Source organism: Salvelinus namaycush, chromosome 30 (assembly GCF_016432855.1).
Source record: "Salvelinus namaycush isolate Seneca chromosome 30, SaNama_1.0, whole genome shotgun sequence".
Lineage (NCBI taxonomy): Eukaryota > Metazoa > Chordata > Actinopteri > Salmoniformes > Salmonidae > Salvelinus > Salvelinus namaycush.
Genome location: NC_052336.1, coordinates 32,149,237 through 32,164,913, shown reverse-complemented (window position 1 = coordinate 32,164,913; position 15,677 = coordinate 32,149,237). Strand labels below are relative to the sequence as shown.

The 15,677-nt window shown below is 39.8% G+C and overlaps 1 protein-coding gene across 1 annotated transcript in view; it reads left to right on the top strand.

Moving 5' to 3' along the window:
- The first annotated feature begins 296 nt into the window (after positions 1–296).
- The window catches only part of kcnk5a (potassium channel, subfamily K, member 5a), a 53,095-nt gene continuing 37,714 nt past the window's right edge, over positions 297–15,677 (top strand). The window contains exon 1 of the mRNA XM_038969717.1: positions 297–766. Within this exon, the coding sequence (XP_038825645.1) occupies positions 581–766 (186 nt within the window). The 5' untranslated portion in view covers positions 297–580. The remainder of the gene's footprint in view (positions 767–15,677) is intronic.

Sequence of the window (15,677 nt, the reverse complement as noted above, 5' to 3'; positions counted from 1 at the left end):
TGCCTGACATAGTACATTTTTTTTAGATAGGCCTCTGCAATGATAACAACGAAAGTCAGCTTCAAATGAAAACTGAAACGTGAAATAAAAAGTAATGCTTTCAATTTAGTTTCAATTTAGGCTGGAGGAGCAGGCATTACCAGCAGAACCCCCACCCCCCAGACTAGGGCTTGTGACTAGAAGACTAGAAGAGCCTATTCTAATGGGCGGATCTTTTTGTGCGTTTCTCCACTCCCCCACAAGTTTCAGTAGTAGCCTTGGCATCTCCGTAGCCCGTAATCATTTGCAACCGAGCAGCGCACGTGGAGAGCAAACTGCGGCACCGAATAAACACGCATCTGTGTTGACATTTCAGCACAGCCTTCCCATTCGCCCAGTTCGGATACATTTATGTACACTTTCTTATTATTTTCACCAGAGCAAATGGTACCAGAGGTATTTTCGACAAGTTTTTCAAAAGACTCGTAAGGAATAAAAGTCAAGCCGCCCCAAAAGACTGTTGAGCATGTGCTTGGGACAACACTTACACATTTAAATTGGGACCTCTCTCCCGCAAATTGAAAAGTTGAGCCATTTAAGTATGGTGGATAAAGGTCCTCTATTGACTTCTGCGATCATTTTTTATCTGTCCATCGGGGCAGCAATATTCCAAGTTCTCGAGGAACCGAATTGGAAACTTGCTGCAAAACAGTACAATGCACAAAGGGATAAAATACTAGAAGACTACCCCTGTCTCACCAAAGATGACTTGGACAAGATTTTGGAGGTATGATGATAATAATTTCAGAATATTCTATTGGTCGAAATGTCATTCACGCTGATTGCGAGATTGCACTAATAGTGGTAATTAGCTGTGTTATCTGGTGTTGTTTTGAGTAGCCTAAAAGTCACAGTTCTGGGTGCATCATTCACTTACTGTATGACAACAATCCCTCATTTGCTGTTGGATATTTTAATGTAGTATATTAATTTGTACCTGTAAAGAGAACAAGAATTCTTTGAAGATTGATTCATGCATTTAACTAAATACTAGACATCTAAGCTTGAATGGTGTTTGTCTTACAAACGTCCTGAGGAGTGATCAAAATGTTTATGATTTTACGTAACGGAATCTAGTTCATAAAGCCAAAATCCTGCCAATGTCATTGTATATTTATTATCAGAAGAGTGCACACCTGGCCTGTGTAACAGTTGGGAACTAGATATTAGGTACATAGTGCCTAAATGCATTGAGTCAATCTGCAAGTTCACTGGATAAACACCTGTCATTATGCTTACTTCCTCAATTAATTACAGCCTGTCTTTTGCAAAATTGTTCTTAATCTTGAAGTTGCAATTTACCACAAATCTAGAATCAGCTCATCCCAACCTTATCCTCAACTCAGTACCCCATCAGTGAACAGCTCGTATCTCACCCTAAATCAGGTGTGACTCCTGACTCCACTTACGAACCAAGCTGATATGTAAGATCCCGATGGGACCATTGTTGACCAGCCAAATGCAGATATTTTTTTAATAAGATTACACACCACTGTAGAACCTATCCCACTCATATTGATCGCATATGTATCCTGCTTTGTGGCTACTTGTATTTGTCTTTGTGCACTGTGTACGGGTACTCAAACCTGCACTTTAGAGACCTGCTGCCCTATGCACACAGTCGTTGAATACTGGTCACTTTAATCATGTTTACATGCTGTTTTACCCACTTTATCTGTATATACTGTATTCAAGTCAAGGCTCATCCTATAGAACTACTGCTGTACACACCTTTTCTATTCGTATACCATCCAAAATGTCTATACACACCATCGTTACATATTTATATTCTGGACTCTGGTATGGCTCGTTCTAATATTTCTTAATTCCTTTATTTACATGTGTTTGTTGTGTTGTTAGGTGTAACTACACTTTTGGAGCTAGGAACATAAGCATTTAGCTACAACCACGATAACATTTGCAAAATATATATACCAATCAAATTTGATTTGAGTGTTCATGTCACTATGGGTTGTTTTCTCCACATAGACTTGTCTGTCTAATTTGGCTTAATTGGTTTTATGTAAGATAGTGTCCAGGCCCTCTGTTGTTTTGACTTGGCTATAACCTGTTTTATGACCTGGTTAAGTTGCATTTATGTGGTTTAGATTATGGTGCCTGTGTGTTATAGAATATCCTTTTCTGGAGCAGGGACAAAATGTGCCAATATGTTTGGGTGTGTACTGTAGGCCAATCCATAACCTTTGTGTCTTTTTATACGTTTTCGTACACAGTGTTGTTCCAATGGCAAAGATTTTACTCCCTGTACAAATGATAATGCTCCCAGCAGCAAAGTAGGTGTAGTGTCATTGAACTCCATGCATGGCCTCTCTGTCAGAAGTGTGCTGTGCTCAAATGACCAGAGTCAACACCCCATAATTAAGTGGGGTGATTTGACAAGCCCTCTATGACATATTTTGTTGTTATCCTCAAGTCCCTGTCAGTTGCCACACGTTTTGATGACTTGGCTCAGTTTTTGTCAGGGATGTGGATGTAGATATTTATAGATGAAGACAGTTTGAGAGAGAGAATATTACAACTCACTCCCTTGAAACTTTCAAGTCTATTGTAAAATCCATGCCTTATCTTCATGGTGTCCTTTGAGATGGAAGACGTTGCGGAATCAATGTTTTCTGTCTGTTTTGCTTTCTGTTTGAATGCCACCAGGAAGAGAATGCCATCAGGAAGAGAATGCCATCAGGAAGAGAATGACCTCGAAGCAACAGTCTTAAAACACATTCTGACACTGAAAAATGTATTGTGAGGTGAGGGATCCCAGGTGAGGGATATTATAATATTACATTTGTGGTTGTGTTTGAAGGCATGGATACTATTCTCTATCGCCTGATTGCGTCTGGCCAAAAACAGAGTGCATGTCTTAACATGTCCCCCTCTCTGCTCCACATATGCTGAGGAATTAGGCTGATTTAAAACACCTACACCCATACCTTTACCCCACACCCTTCTGTCTCTCCCCTTCTGGCTGTGGAGTGAAATGGTATATGCATGCATGCTCCATACCTATTCCCCCACCCATGGTACTTTTTAAAATGAAATCAACGTTTATTGGTCGTGTACACAGATGTGCAGATATTATCGCAGGGGCAGCGAAATGCTTGTGTTTCTAGCACCAACAATGCCGTAATACCTAGCAATAATCCAAAACAAATCACTACACACACAATCCCCCTAAAATGTAGTTTTATTTATATATACATACATACAGTACCACTCAAACGTTTGCACACACCTACTCATTCAAGGGTTTTTCTTTATTTTTGCTATTTTTTACATTGTAGAATAATAGTGAAGACAGATATGGAATCATGTAGTAACCAAAAAAGTGTTAAACAAATCAACATATATTTTATATTTGAGATTCCTCAAGGTAGCCACCCTTTGCCTTGAAGGAGTCTTGAAGGAGTTCCCACATATGCTGAGTACTTGTTGGCTGCTTTTCCTTCACTCTGCGATCCAACTCATCCCAAACCATCTCAATTGGGTTGAGGTTGGGTGATTATGGAGGCCAGGTCATCTGATGCAGCATTCAATCACTCTCCTTCTTGGTCAAATAGCCCTTACACAGCCTGGAGGTGTGTTTTGGGTCATTGACCTGTTGAAAAACAAATGATAGTCCGACTAAGCGCAAACCATATGGGATGGCGTATCGCTTCAGAATGCTGTGATAGCCATGCTGGTTAAGTGCGCCTTAAATTCTGAATAAATCCCTGACAGTTTCACCAGCATAGCACCCCACACCATCACACCTCCTCCTCCATGCTTCATGGTGGGAACCACACAAGCGGAGATCATCCATTCACCTACTCTGCGTCTAGACACGGCGGTTGGAGCCAAAAATCTTAAATATGGACTCATCAGACCAAAGGACAGATTTCCACCAGTATAATGTCCATTGCTCGTGTTTCTTGGCCCAAGCAAGTCTCTTCTTCATATTGCAAGCAAGTCTCTTCTTCATATTGGTGACCTTTTAGTAGTGGTTTCTTTGCAGCAATTCGACCATGAAGGCCTGATTCACGCAGTCTCCTCTGAACAGTTGATGTTGAGATGTGTCTGTTACTTGAACTCTGTGAAGCATTTATTTGGGATGCAATCTGAGGTGCAGTTAACTCTAATGAGCGGTCCTCGTGAGAGGCAGTTTCATCATAGCGCGTTTTTTAACGACTACACTAAAGTAAAGCTTGTTTCTGGTCACAGGTTCAGGAATGGTTAAAAAATCACAACATGCACTTAAAATGTACCTTACAAATAGCAGTGTTGGGCGATTTGGAAAGCCTCAGTCAGTCAATAAATAATATAATAATACTCGTAGGAAAGGTTTTCATCTTTAGCTCACAATCTATGGAAACTATACGATTAGAAAGGTTTTAAAAAAGTGAAACGTCACAGCAAAACGGAAAAATATATGGCACATGGAAACCAAACGAGGGTGCTCTATGGTGATAGGTGGGATGGGTTGGGATTAAAGAGCTTGTTTTATTGTTATGTGACTTCTTAAAATGTATGGATATGTAGCAGAAAAGCTGTCGAAAAACAAAGATATTTGTCCTCCGAAGACGTGTGGTGGTGGAGGGGTTAAAAATAAATTTAAAAAAAGGTAAATTACAGATACTCAAAAAACTACTTAAGTAGTACTTTAAAAGTATTTTTACTTAAGTACTTTACACCACTGGTAAAAACATGTTGGCCAGTGGATTTTGTCAGTGACCAGTAACTTCTCAGCGCATTTTTACATTCCAAATAAACATTCACCTGCTCTGTTGCCAAAGATAACCATTGAAGACTACACGCGTAAATGTCATGCTATTTGTATTTAAGCAATATTCTTGGCTGTTCATTCAAGCACCACCACGCTCCCGCGAGTTACAACTTCTCGAGCAGTACATGAGTTGATGCCTTCACACTTTAGCTGTCCAGATCAAAAAGAACCGCCCATCAATCTACTCGTTAAGTTGATTTATTTTAGGCATTTGATTTACAAAAGTAAACCTTCAATAGTGAACATACTAGCAATATGCTGGCTACTGTTGATAGTCTGCTAAATGAAGAAAGAAAAAAAGGACAACTCTATTGGCCTACGGTAGCCATGTTGATATCTATTTTGGAACGTTTGTCTTAAAGGGGCAGCGTCATATTTTCAATGTCATGCTTTAGAAACAAAAATGAATGCAGAAATGAATAAAACAATTAAATTCTAAAGTATAGTTATGACTTGCATTGCTTAATTATACTAAACAGCTTGTTAATACAAATTAATCATTTTAATAGATATAGGAGAAGGGTGCAATTGCGGCCTGCAATTCAGGAACCCTTTATACTTCTATTGGTCAAATTTTAAGTTAGGAGAGGTGGGGGCGCTCCAGTACAGTAGGTGGCGTTAATGCACAATAACATTAGTTGCCAGCCGCTGATAAACCCCAGAGAAGAAGGGACAGGGGTGAACACTGCTAGCCGGAATTTGGCCCAGTAGATTTTTGGCCAACCGGACCAGTGACAAAACAACAAAAGTTAACGTTGGACCCTGGCGTGTTTCATATGCAGCCACGGAGTTCTTTGATTGACAGCAAGCTTGACTAGTTTATAAAAGGTATAGAACCGACTGAATAAAGTATATCCTTGCTATTAATAAAATCATACAAAGTTGTTATGTCCACGGTATCGCATCTGGACAAGTATACTAAAGATCTCATTTATTTTCAATACGAAGTCCATCAAGACTTTCCAGACAGTGACGTTCAATTGAGTGACTTGTCAGTAGCTTACCGAATTGCATTGGTAAGAAAGCTGTTCATTTGGCTCCCAAATTTGGCTTTTTGGTTATTTAATTGCAGATAAATTATTAAAACATTTGATGAAGATGGTGAATCCTCCTCAGGATTCTTTTAAAGGCCAAGTGTAGTCAAAATTAAGTTTTTCCTGTGTTTTATAGGACATCTGATAAGACTAACACTGCCCTATTTGGCTGTCTAATCCATGGAAAACACTGACTCTATGTACGTAGGGCATCAGTTTCTGAGGTGCAGGGTAGAGTACCGGGTGGTTGCCGGCTAGAACAGTGACTAAGATTCAGGGCATGGTACTGGGTGGAGGCCGGCTAGAGGTGACGATTGTTCAACAGTCTGATGGCCTGGAGATGGAAGCTGTTTCTCAGTCTCTCGGTCCCAGCTTTGATGCACCTGTACTGTCTCCGCCTTCTAGATGGTAGCGGGATGAACAAGCAGTGGCTCGGGTGGTTGAGGTCCTTGATGATCTTCTTGGACTTCCTGTGAATCCGGGTGCTTGTAAATGTCCTGAAGTGCAGGCAGTGTGCACCGGTGATGCATTGGGCTGTCCGCACCACCCTCTGGAGAGCCCTGAGGTTGTGGACGGTGCAATTGCCGTACTAGGTGGTGATACAGCCCGACAGGATGGTCTCAATGGTGCATCTGTAGAAGTTTGTGACTGTCTTAAGGACCGCATTTCTTCAGCATTTCCGGTTGTCAGTAATGTGCATGCTGAGGAACTTGAAGCTTTTGACCCTCTCTACTGTGGCCCCGTCGGTGTGGATGTGCACGCTCTGCTGTCTCCTGTAGTCCATGATCAGCTCCTTCGTTTTGACTTTGAGGGAGAGGTTATTTTCATGGTACCACTCCGCCAGGCCTTTCACCTCCTCCCTGTACGCTGTCTCGTTGTTGAGTTTGAGACATGCGTGGCCACGCTGTCATGGGTAAACGGGAAGTACAGGAGGGTGGTAAGCACGCACCCATGTGGGTTTCCCTCGTGTTGCGGATCTGCGTCCAGGATCCAGTTGCACAGGGAGGGGTTCAGACCCACGGCCCTGAGCTTAGTGATGAGCTTGGAGGGCACTATGGTGTTGAAGGCTGAGCTGTAGTCAATGAACAACATTCTTACATAGGTATTTCTCTTGTCCAGGTGGGATAGGCACTGTGCAGTGCATTGGCGATTGCGTAGTCTGTGGATCTGTTTGGGCGATATGCAAATTGTATTTAGTCTAGGGTGTCAGGTAAGGTGGAGGCGATATGGTCCTTAACTAGCTTCTCCAAGCACCTCATCATGACAGAAGTGACTGTTAAGGGATGATAAGTCATTTAGTTCACTTACCTCACTTTCTTGGTTACAGGAACAATTCTGATGAATAGGGTGAGAAGGAAGAGTAAGGGACTGTTGTATTCTATCTTTGGAACAGTTGGTGCTGTGAGCTCGGTAACTGGGGGAAGGGGCCAGTGGACTTAAGGCTCAACTTTAACTGGATCTAGTCTAGAAAACAAAGAATGCATTATACCAGCCATGGGATTTCAAAAGCCTCCAAAAATTATTACTGGGGGTCAGGATGGTTGACTTAATTACATTTCCCAGACTCAATTCCCAGATTTTTTCCCCTTCCATAATTCAGAGGAGGCTTAAGTAATTATGTAATTACTTTAAGCTCCGTCATTTGAAAATAAATGTCCCTTGTCAGTATTTTTGCCATTTTGACGTGTACATTTTTACATGTTGAGACTAGAATCCCTTCTTTTATATATTCAAAAACAGAGGAGAATATAGAGCAGGAGGAGAGAATGCAGGATAGGCAGTCACATGGATCTAAACCATGAACTTCTAGACTCATTTGTACTTTGTTTGGGGCGTAACCACTCAGGCACACACACAATTCATTTATAAAGAGTTGTGTGGCTCAACACATGTCAACTACATGTATCAAATGGCCAATGTGAACTCTGACCTGTTAAATTATTTGTAAAAGTTTAAAAGCAGTGTTAATCTGTAAATTGGGACACTAGCAAAAAGTTCATTAACAGGGAGGTAACTGCTCACAGTGAGCGCTGTGCGGTGAAGTGCTTGCTGTTTTAAAGGTTTTGTGATTGCCGTGTTATGGCCCATCAAGTGCTTGTCCTCAAGAAACAGTCATAAAAGACTGGAAAAGACTGTTCATTATCCTCTGTACAAATAAGAATTGAATATACTGGTGGTGTCTTGGACGGCGGAACTTGGTTCGTGGCTAGCAACCGGTTTTATATCCTCTTTAGGATGTTGCCTGGAGGCAGTAGATAAACAGTAGGGTGTTTCCCTTTCAATGATGATTCGCATCCAGATGCATCAGCTCCGATACGATACAGGAACAATACATTTTCGGTCGAAGCGATTCTGTGCGATGCAGTTTGATATGAGGAACGGAACAATTCGGTTTGATATGATGTGGTTCGATATACTAACATTTGCATGAAGACAGTGATTTTCCATTCTAAATCTGCTGCTGATGGAGCTCAGGAGCCCTAAGTGTTTTGAGCTAGTAATGTATCGTTATCTTAAAAAAATGGAGACATAGCCGATGAATATTAGACGGCTTTGGATTTTACCCGTCTCAAAAGTGAGTGGTTTTGACCGTTTGGAACTATTCGGTGCTGTGAGGCTTGCAAAAACGATTGCTGTCCTTTTTATACAATGAACAACTTTATCCAGTTTATGTAATACACTGACTTTTTAAAGAAAAGCTACCAGCATAATTTATGACGGTGACCCTGAGCAAAATAAATGATTGTCACGATACCAGAATTTTTACTTCGATACCAGGTTTAGTATCACGATACGCGAAACCATCACGATACTCGATTCCAAAACAATACCGCAGCAAAAAAGAAGACTCCTTAGCCAGTCACAGAATGGCACTTGATCCAGACAGATCTTTTGAGTTCAATATCATTATAATTAAATGTTTGATTTTTTTATGTATGCATTAATGAATCAATTATACAATCATACTTTCAATTAGACTTTGTTTTTCTTACTGATCTATCTACATATAACTTAATAGTAATAGTTTATTTGAATGATACATCTTTATTGATAAGCTGGGTAAATCAAGATGTAGCTTGGGCCTATTTACAATACACAAGAGACTGCATATTCAATAGGAGTGTGTGCATTCATTGAATTATTGTGCTTGTTTTTGCTGATTTCATGAGGCTACAGATGAAAAACAATCAGTTTCCCTTCCATTTGGGACTTATTTTATTATGCTGATCAACAACATTTGCATAAAATAAGCAATCTCTTCTTTTATTAAAGTGTATCTTTAAGACCGATGATGTCATTCTCACACACACAGTCCGTTTGTTATTTTTGGGGTGGATCAGCTTTAATATTGCAGATAGATTATGGGTTCTATCAATGTAATTATCTGCATAATTTCCAATACCCAATATATATTTATTTAAAATATTTTTTTCCTTTATTATTTTACCATAATCCTACCACCCCTCCCCTTATTGGAGAAAAATAATGAACAACGATACTTAGGCTTCTACGTACAGCTTATACTATATACATATTACAGACACTGTATATTTTACATGAGTTATCTTTTTTAAATTTGTTTTTATTTGTTTTTAGTCCCACCCTTCAGCTACCCTCAACCCCTCCCATCGATCTCTGAAAACTTTCTAATTGCCATATATTTTTCAACTGTGCTGTAATGTTTCACAAAATTCTGAGCCTTTCTATTCTCATAGTTTCTCCAGATTACAAATTATAATGAATATTTGTACTTAAAGTATTTTTATATTGTTGATCTATTGACTATGGCTTTTCAAGTCACCCAACAGTGCTATTTGCAGAGTTAGCTCCAGGTAAATGTTGCAATTCTTCAGCCATTGCTGAACCTTAGACCAATGCGGCCGCTAAGATGATCTTGACAGGGAGAGACGTGAAGCGGGATAGACGAAATTAATGAATAGTTTTTGATGAGAATCAGTTTTGAAATCATCAATATTTTGCGTTATAGTTGACATGAACACAAACGAGGTACTAGGATAGTGAATTGATGTTAGTTTCAGCTGTAAGCTAGCAAGGAAAGTTGCCCTACAAAGCTTGAAGCTACCAGTATCTTCTTGCATTGTCAAGTGTTCTAGCCTGTAATGCACATTGTTTTGCGAACAGTAATTATCAGTTTCAACCTTTCTAAACGCAGTGTTGCATTATTCAAGTGTGTTAACTTCTGTGCTGCATAAGTGGTGATGCATCCCAGACACCCAGTGAGTGCAGTGGTTCCTCAGGACAGGCTAGAGCTAGCAATGAGAAAGTAGAGCAGGCACTGACGGAGAAGGCTTGCGCTATAAGGGGACATTGGCTGTGCTGATAGACAGACTTGATCTTCTCTCAATCAGTAGATGACACGAGCCACATTTTACAAAAGTACCGAAAGTAACAAAAATTCTAGTACCGAAACAACATGTTTCATGTTCTAGTATCAAAACTCGGTGTACCGTGCAACAATAATATAAATGATGTAAGCCCCAACTGTTGTCTGTCCGGTAGCCTACTTTTATTCCAGTAAACCACCATTTTCTACAGCACATTTGATAACAATATCCCAGCAAATTACATTGGTTGTCACCTAACTAATGAAGCCAATGATTAAATATTGCCTAAGTCATTTTTACAAGCATTTGAATGCTGAAGGTGCTGCGCAGATGAGCAAATATTTGATCAGGGATAGGCCTACCTCTCGTTGGACAACATGGGAAGCTGGGCACTGTGCGCAGAGTTGTTACAAAAACTATTGACAGGTTGCTTGGCATGCAAGATGACTTGTAGATCAATTACTGTCACACACAGTTACATATGCAATTGAGGACGCACCAGTTCAGTCATAAAAAATGAGGTATTTTCGGGAGGAAGGAGGAAAGCAATAGAAAACGTTTTATGACCGACACATACTACAATCGTATTGGTTTGGGGTCCCAAGAACCGATGCACTGGTATCTTAAACGTTGGAACTGGATTCCCATCTGTATTGGTGAATCCTTACATCCCTAATAAACAGGCCATACATTTGTTGGACTTCTTCTCTGTCTCTTGAAAAGTTGCTGGTGTCAGGAGGATTGAGTTAAGTCAGATTTAACGACAGTGGTAAGTTCAGTGGCGCTTAGTGCTTCATCTCTTATCGCGATAACCTTTGAGTGTTCAGCTGATTCTGCATGTGCCTCAATCGTCCTGGGTTTTAAACATTGAATGCTTTTGGCTATAAATAGCAAAAGTTGTCCTACCGTGTCAACTTGCTGCAATTTGATTCATGCCCTTGCAGGTCTAACCCTTCACACACCTCAAGTCTCCCCTGTACAGAGGTGAAGTCCCTCTGTAGAAATAATGGTTTTCAAGTGCGATACACTTTTCAATTTCTGCTTTTGAGGTTAAGACATTCTTGATGATTTACAGATTAACTAACATGCCACTAGTTAAACGACCATGGAGAAATCGGTCCAAGGAACCGAGTCCAACCAGCCCTCAAGAAGGTTAGTCATTAACCTGCACTTTTTTGACTTGTCCTCTTTTAAGGGTAATATGTTATGTTGATAAAATGGACCAATTGCACTTCGAACACAGGTTTGGTGCCCAATGAAAATACCGTCAGTGTTGGCACAAGCCACTACTGCAAAGCTTCTTTGGTGAATCCACTGCTTGCTTCTGACAGCAACAATATTGAATTCTACTTATGTGAAAGAAGTCCAAAAGTAAGATAAGTCTCAACAGTCTGTCACGTAGTTCCATGTAAAGCAGCCAACAAAAAACCATGAAACTAGGTTAATAATTACTGGAATTTTTATTTGTTTATTGTTTTGCCCCTTTCACCAGAATCAATTTGATTACTTGTCTGGAGCTGCGACAAACCAATAAATGATCTGTCTATCACTGACAATCTAGACCTTGAACTCAGTAACGGATATCATTATGTGGAAGGAATGACATTTAATTGTGCATAGCCGAAGCATGAACTGCACTTTTATGTGGATACTGAAATGAACCTAAATCAGTCAGTGTATTTGTCTATGTTCAACATTAGATTGTAGGATATGGCTGGGTGACATGGGCAAAATATAATATCACAATATTTTCCACATTTCTGGCAGTATGATGGCAATATGATTTTGAATAGTGAAAGTTCAACATTTGCTTTGAGTTGTGCATGACCCTAGGGTTGCAACACTAAGTGATTTAAATGGGGATTTCTTCATGTTGATTGTTTTATACTGTTCAGTCAAACGTCAACCAAAAGTGAAGCGACTATTCTGTAGTATTACTACATGTAGCACTAAGACGGGGCATAATGTAATAATGCCTGGTGTCTTAGAATGCATAGCTGTTTCAATGTTTATGCCACCAGTTTTCAAACCATTTAAGGTTGTGTTGGTCTTATCAAAATTACATTTTTACTCATGACATGCCACTGACAGAGTTTCTATGTATGCGGATGACTCAACACTATACACGTCAGCTACTACAGCGACTGAAATGACTGCAACACTTAACAGAGCTGCAGTTAGTTTCAGAGTGGTTGGCAAGGAATAAGTTAGGCCTAAATATTTCTAAAACTAAAAGCATGTTATTTGGAATAAAACACTCACTAAACCTCAACTAAATATTGTACTAAATGTGGAAATTGAACAAGTTGAGATGACTAAACTGCTTGGAGTAACACTAGATTGTAAACCGTCATGGTCAAAACATATTGATGCATTTGTAGCTAAGATGGGGAGAAGTCTGTCTGTAATAAAGCGATGCTCTGCCTTCTTAACAACACTATCAACAAGGCAGATCCTACACGCCCTAGTTTTGTCGCTCCTTGACTATTGTTCAGTCGTGTGGTCAGGCTACAAAAAAGGACTTAGGAAAATTGCAATTTGCTCAAAACAGGGCAGCCCGGCTGGCCCTTGGATGTACACAGAGAGCTAATATTAATAATATGCATGTCAATCTCTCCTGGCTGAAAGTAGAGGAGAGATTGACTTCATCACTAGTTCTATTTATGTTGAATGCACCAAGCTGTCTGTCTAAACTACTGGCACACAGCTCGGACACCCATGCATAACCCACAAGACATGCCACAAGAGGTCTCTTCACAGACCCAAAGTCCAGAACAGACTATGGGAGGCACACAGTACTACATAGAGCCATGACTACATGGATCTCTATTCCACATCAAGTAACTGACGCAAGCAGTAAAATTAGATTTAAAAAACAGATTAAAAAAACACCTTATGGAACAGCGGGGACTGTGAAGCAACACAAACATTGGCACAGACACACACACACACATACGATAAGATGCACACTATACATACACATGGATTTAGTACTGTACAGTCGTGGCCAAAAGATTTGAGAATGACACAAATATACATTTTCACAAAGTCTGCTGCCTCAGTTTGTATGATGGCAATTTGCATATACTCCAGAATGTTATGAAGAGTGATCAGATGAATTGCAATTCATTGCGAAGTCCCTCTTTGCCATGCAAATGACCTGAATCCCCCCCAAAAAGTTCCACTGCATTTCAGCCCTGCCACAAAAGGGCCAGCTGACATCATGTCAGTGATTCTCTTGTTAATTAAGAACACATTCTTATTTTCAATGACGGCCTAGGAACGGTGGGTTAACTTCTTATGGCTGAAGGGGCAGTATTGAGTAGCTTGGATGAAAGGTGCCCATTGTAAACGGCCAGCTCCTCAGTCTCAGTTGCTAATATATGCATATTATTATTAGTATTGGATAGTAAACACTCTAAAGTTTCTAAAACTGTGAGATTAACAGAACTCATATGGCAGGCAAAAATCTGAGAAGTTCCACTTCCTGTTTGGATTTTTTCTGGGGGTGCCATATTTTCAACCAAGGTCTTATTGAATATAAAGAGAGATATGGATGGGTTTTCACTTCCTACGGCTTCCACTAGATGTCAACAGTCAATAGAACTTAGTCTGATGACTCTAATTTGAAGAGGATTCGAAGGAGACAGGAATGAGTAATCACTTCCATGAGGTGCCCACGCATTGAACTGGCGCGTTCACGTGAAAGTGAGCTCCGTTCCTTCTCTCAATTGAAGTCGATTTAATTCTCCGGTTGGAACGTTATTCAAGATGTATGTTAACAACATTCTAAAGATTGATTCAGTACATCGTTTGACATGTTTCTACTGACTGTAACGGAACGTTTGGACATTTCGTCACGTTATAGTGGTCGCGCTTTGAGACTTTGGTTAGGGTATTTGGTAAACAATTCGAAAGTAGCTAATTTGACATAAATAACGGACATGAACGAACAAATCAAGCATTTATTGTGGACCTGGGATTCCTAGGACTGCATTCTGATGAATTCATCAAAGGTAAGGAAACATTTATCATGTATTTTCTGGTTTCTGTTAAGTCCAACATGGTGGCTAATTTGGCTAATCATCTGAGCTCCGTCTCAGATTATTGCATGGTTTATATTTCCGTAAAGTTTTTTTGAAATCTGACACAGCGGTTGCATTAAGGAGAGGTATATCTATAATTCTATGTGTATTACTTGTATTATCATTTATATTTATGTTGAGTATTTCTGTTGAAACGATGTGGCTATGCAAAGTCACTTGATGTTTTTGCAACTAGTGAATCTAACGCCTCAATGTAAACTCAGATTTTTTTATATAAATATGAACTTAATCAAACAAAACATGCATGTATTGTGTAACATGAAGTCCTATGAGTGTCATCTGATGAAAATAATCGAAGGTTAGTGATTAATTTTATCTCTATTCTGGTTTTTGTGAAAGCTATCTTTAGCTGGAAAAAATGGCTGTGGTTTTGTGGTGACCTAACATAATCGTTTGTAGTGCTTTCGCTGAAAAACCTTATTTGAAATCGGACACTTTGGTGGGATTTACAACAAGATTACCTTTAAAATTATATAAAACACATGAATGTCTGAGGAATTTTAATTATGAGATTTCTGTTTTTTGAATTTGGCGCCCTGCACTTCGACTGGCTGTTGTCATATCGATCCCGTTAACGGGACTGCAGCCATAAGAAATTAACTGCCTTGTTCAGGGGCGACAGATTTTTACATTGTCAGCTCGGGGATTCAATCTTGCAACCTTGCGGTTAACTAGTCCAACGCTCTAACCACCTGCCTCTCATTGCACTCCACGAGGAGCCTGCCTGTTACTCGAATGCAGTAAGAAGCCAAGGTAAGTTGCAAGCTAGCATTAAACTTATCTTATAAAAAACAATCAATCAATCATAATCACTAGTTAACTACACATGGTTGATGATATTACTAGTTTATCTAGCGTGTCCTGCGTTGCATATAATCGATGCGGTGCGCATTCGCGAAAAAGGTACCTAACCATAAACATCAATGCCTTTCTTAAAATCAATACACAGAAGTATATATTTTTAAGTCAGGGTATATTCAGCAGTTTGGGACGCCTGGCTCGTTGCGAACTGTGTGAAGACTATTTCTTCCTAACAAAGACAGCCAACTTCGCCAAAAGGGGGATGATTTAACAAAAGCGCATTTGCGAAAAAAGCACAATCGTTGTGCGACTGTACCTAACCATAAACATCAATGCCTTTCTTAAAATCAATACACAGAAGTATATATTTTTAAACCTGCATATTTAGCTAAAAGAAATCCAGGTTAGCAGGCAATATTAACCAGGTGAAATTGTGTCACTTGTCTTGCATTCATTGCACACAGAGTCAGGGTAAATGCAACAGTTTGGGCCGCCTGGCTCGTTGCGAACAAATTTGCCAGAATTTTACGTAATTATGACATAACATTGAAGGTTGTGCAATGTAACAGGAATA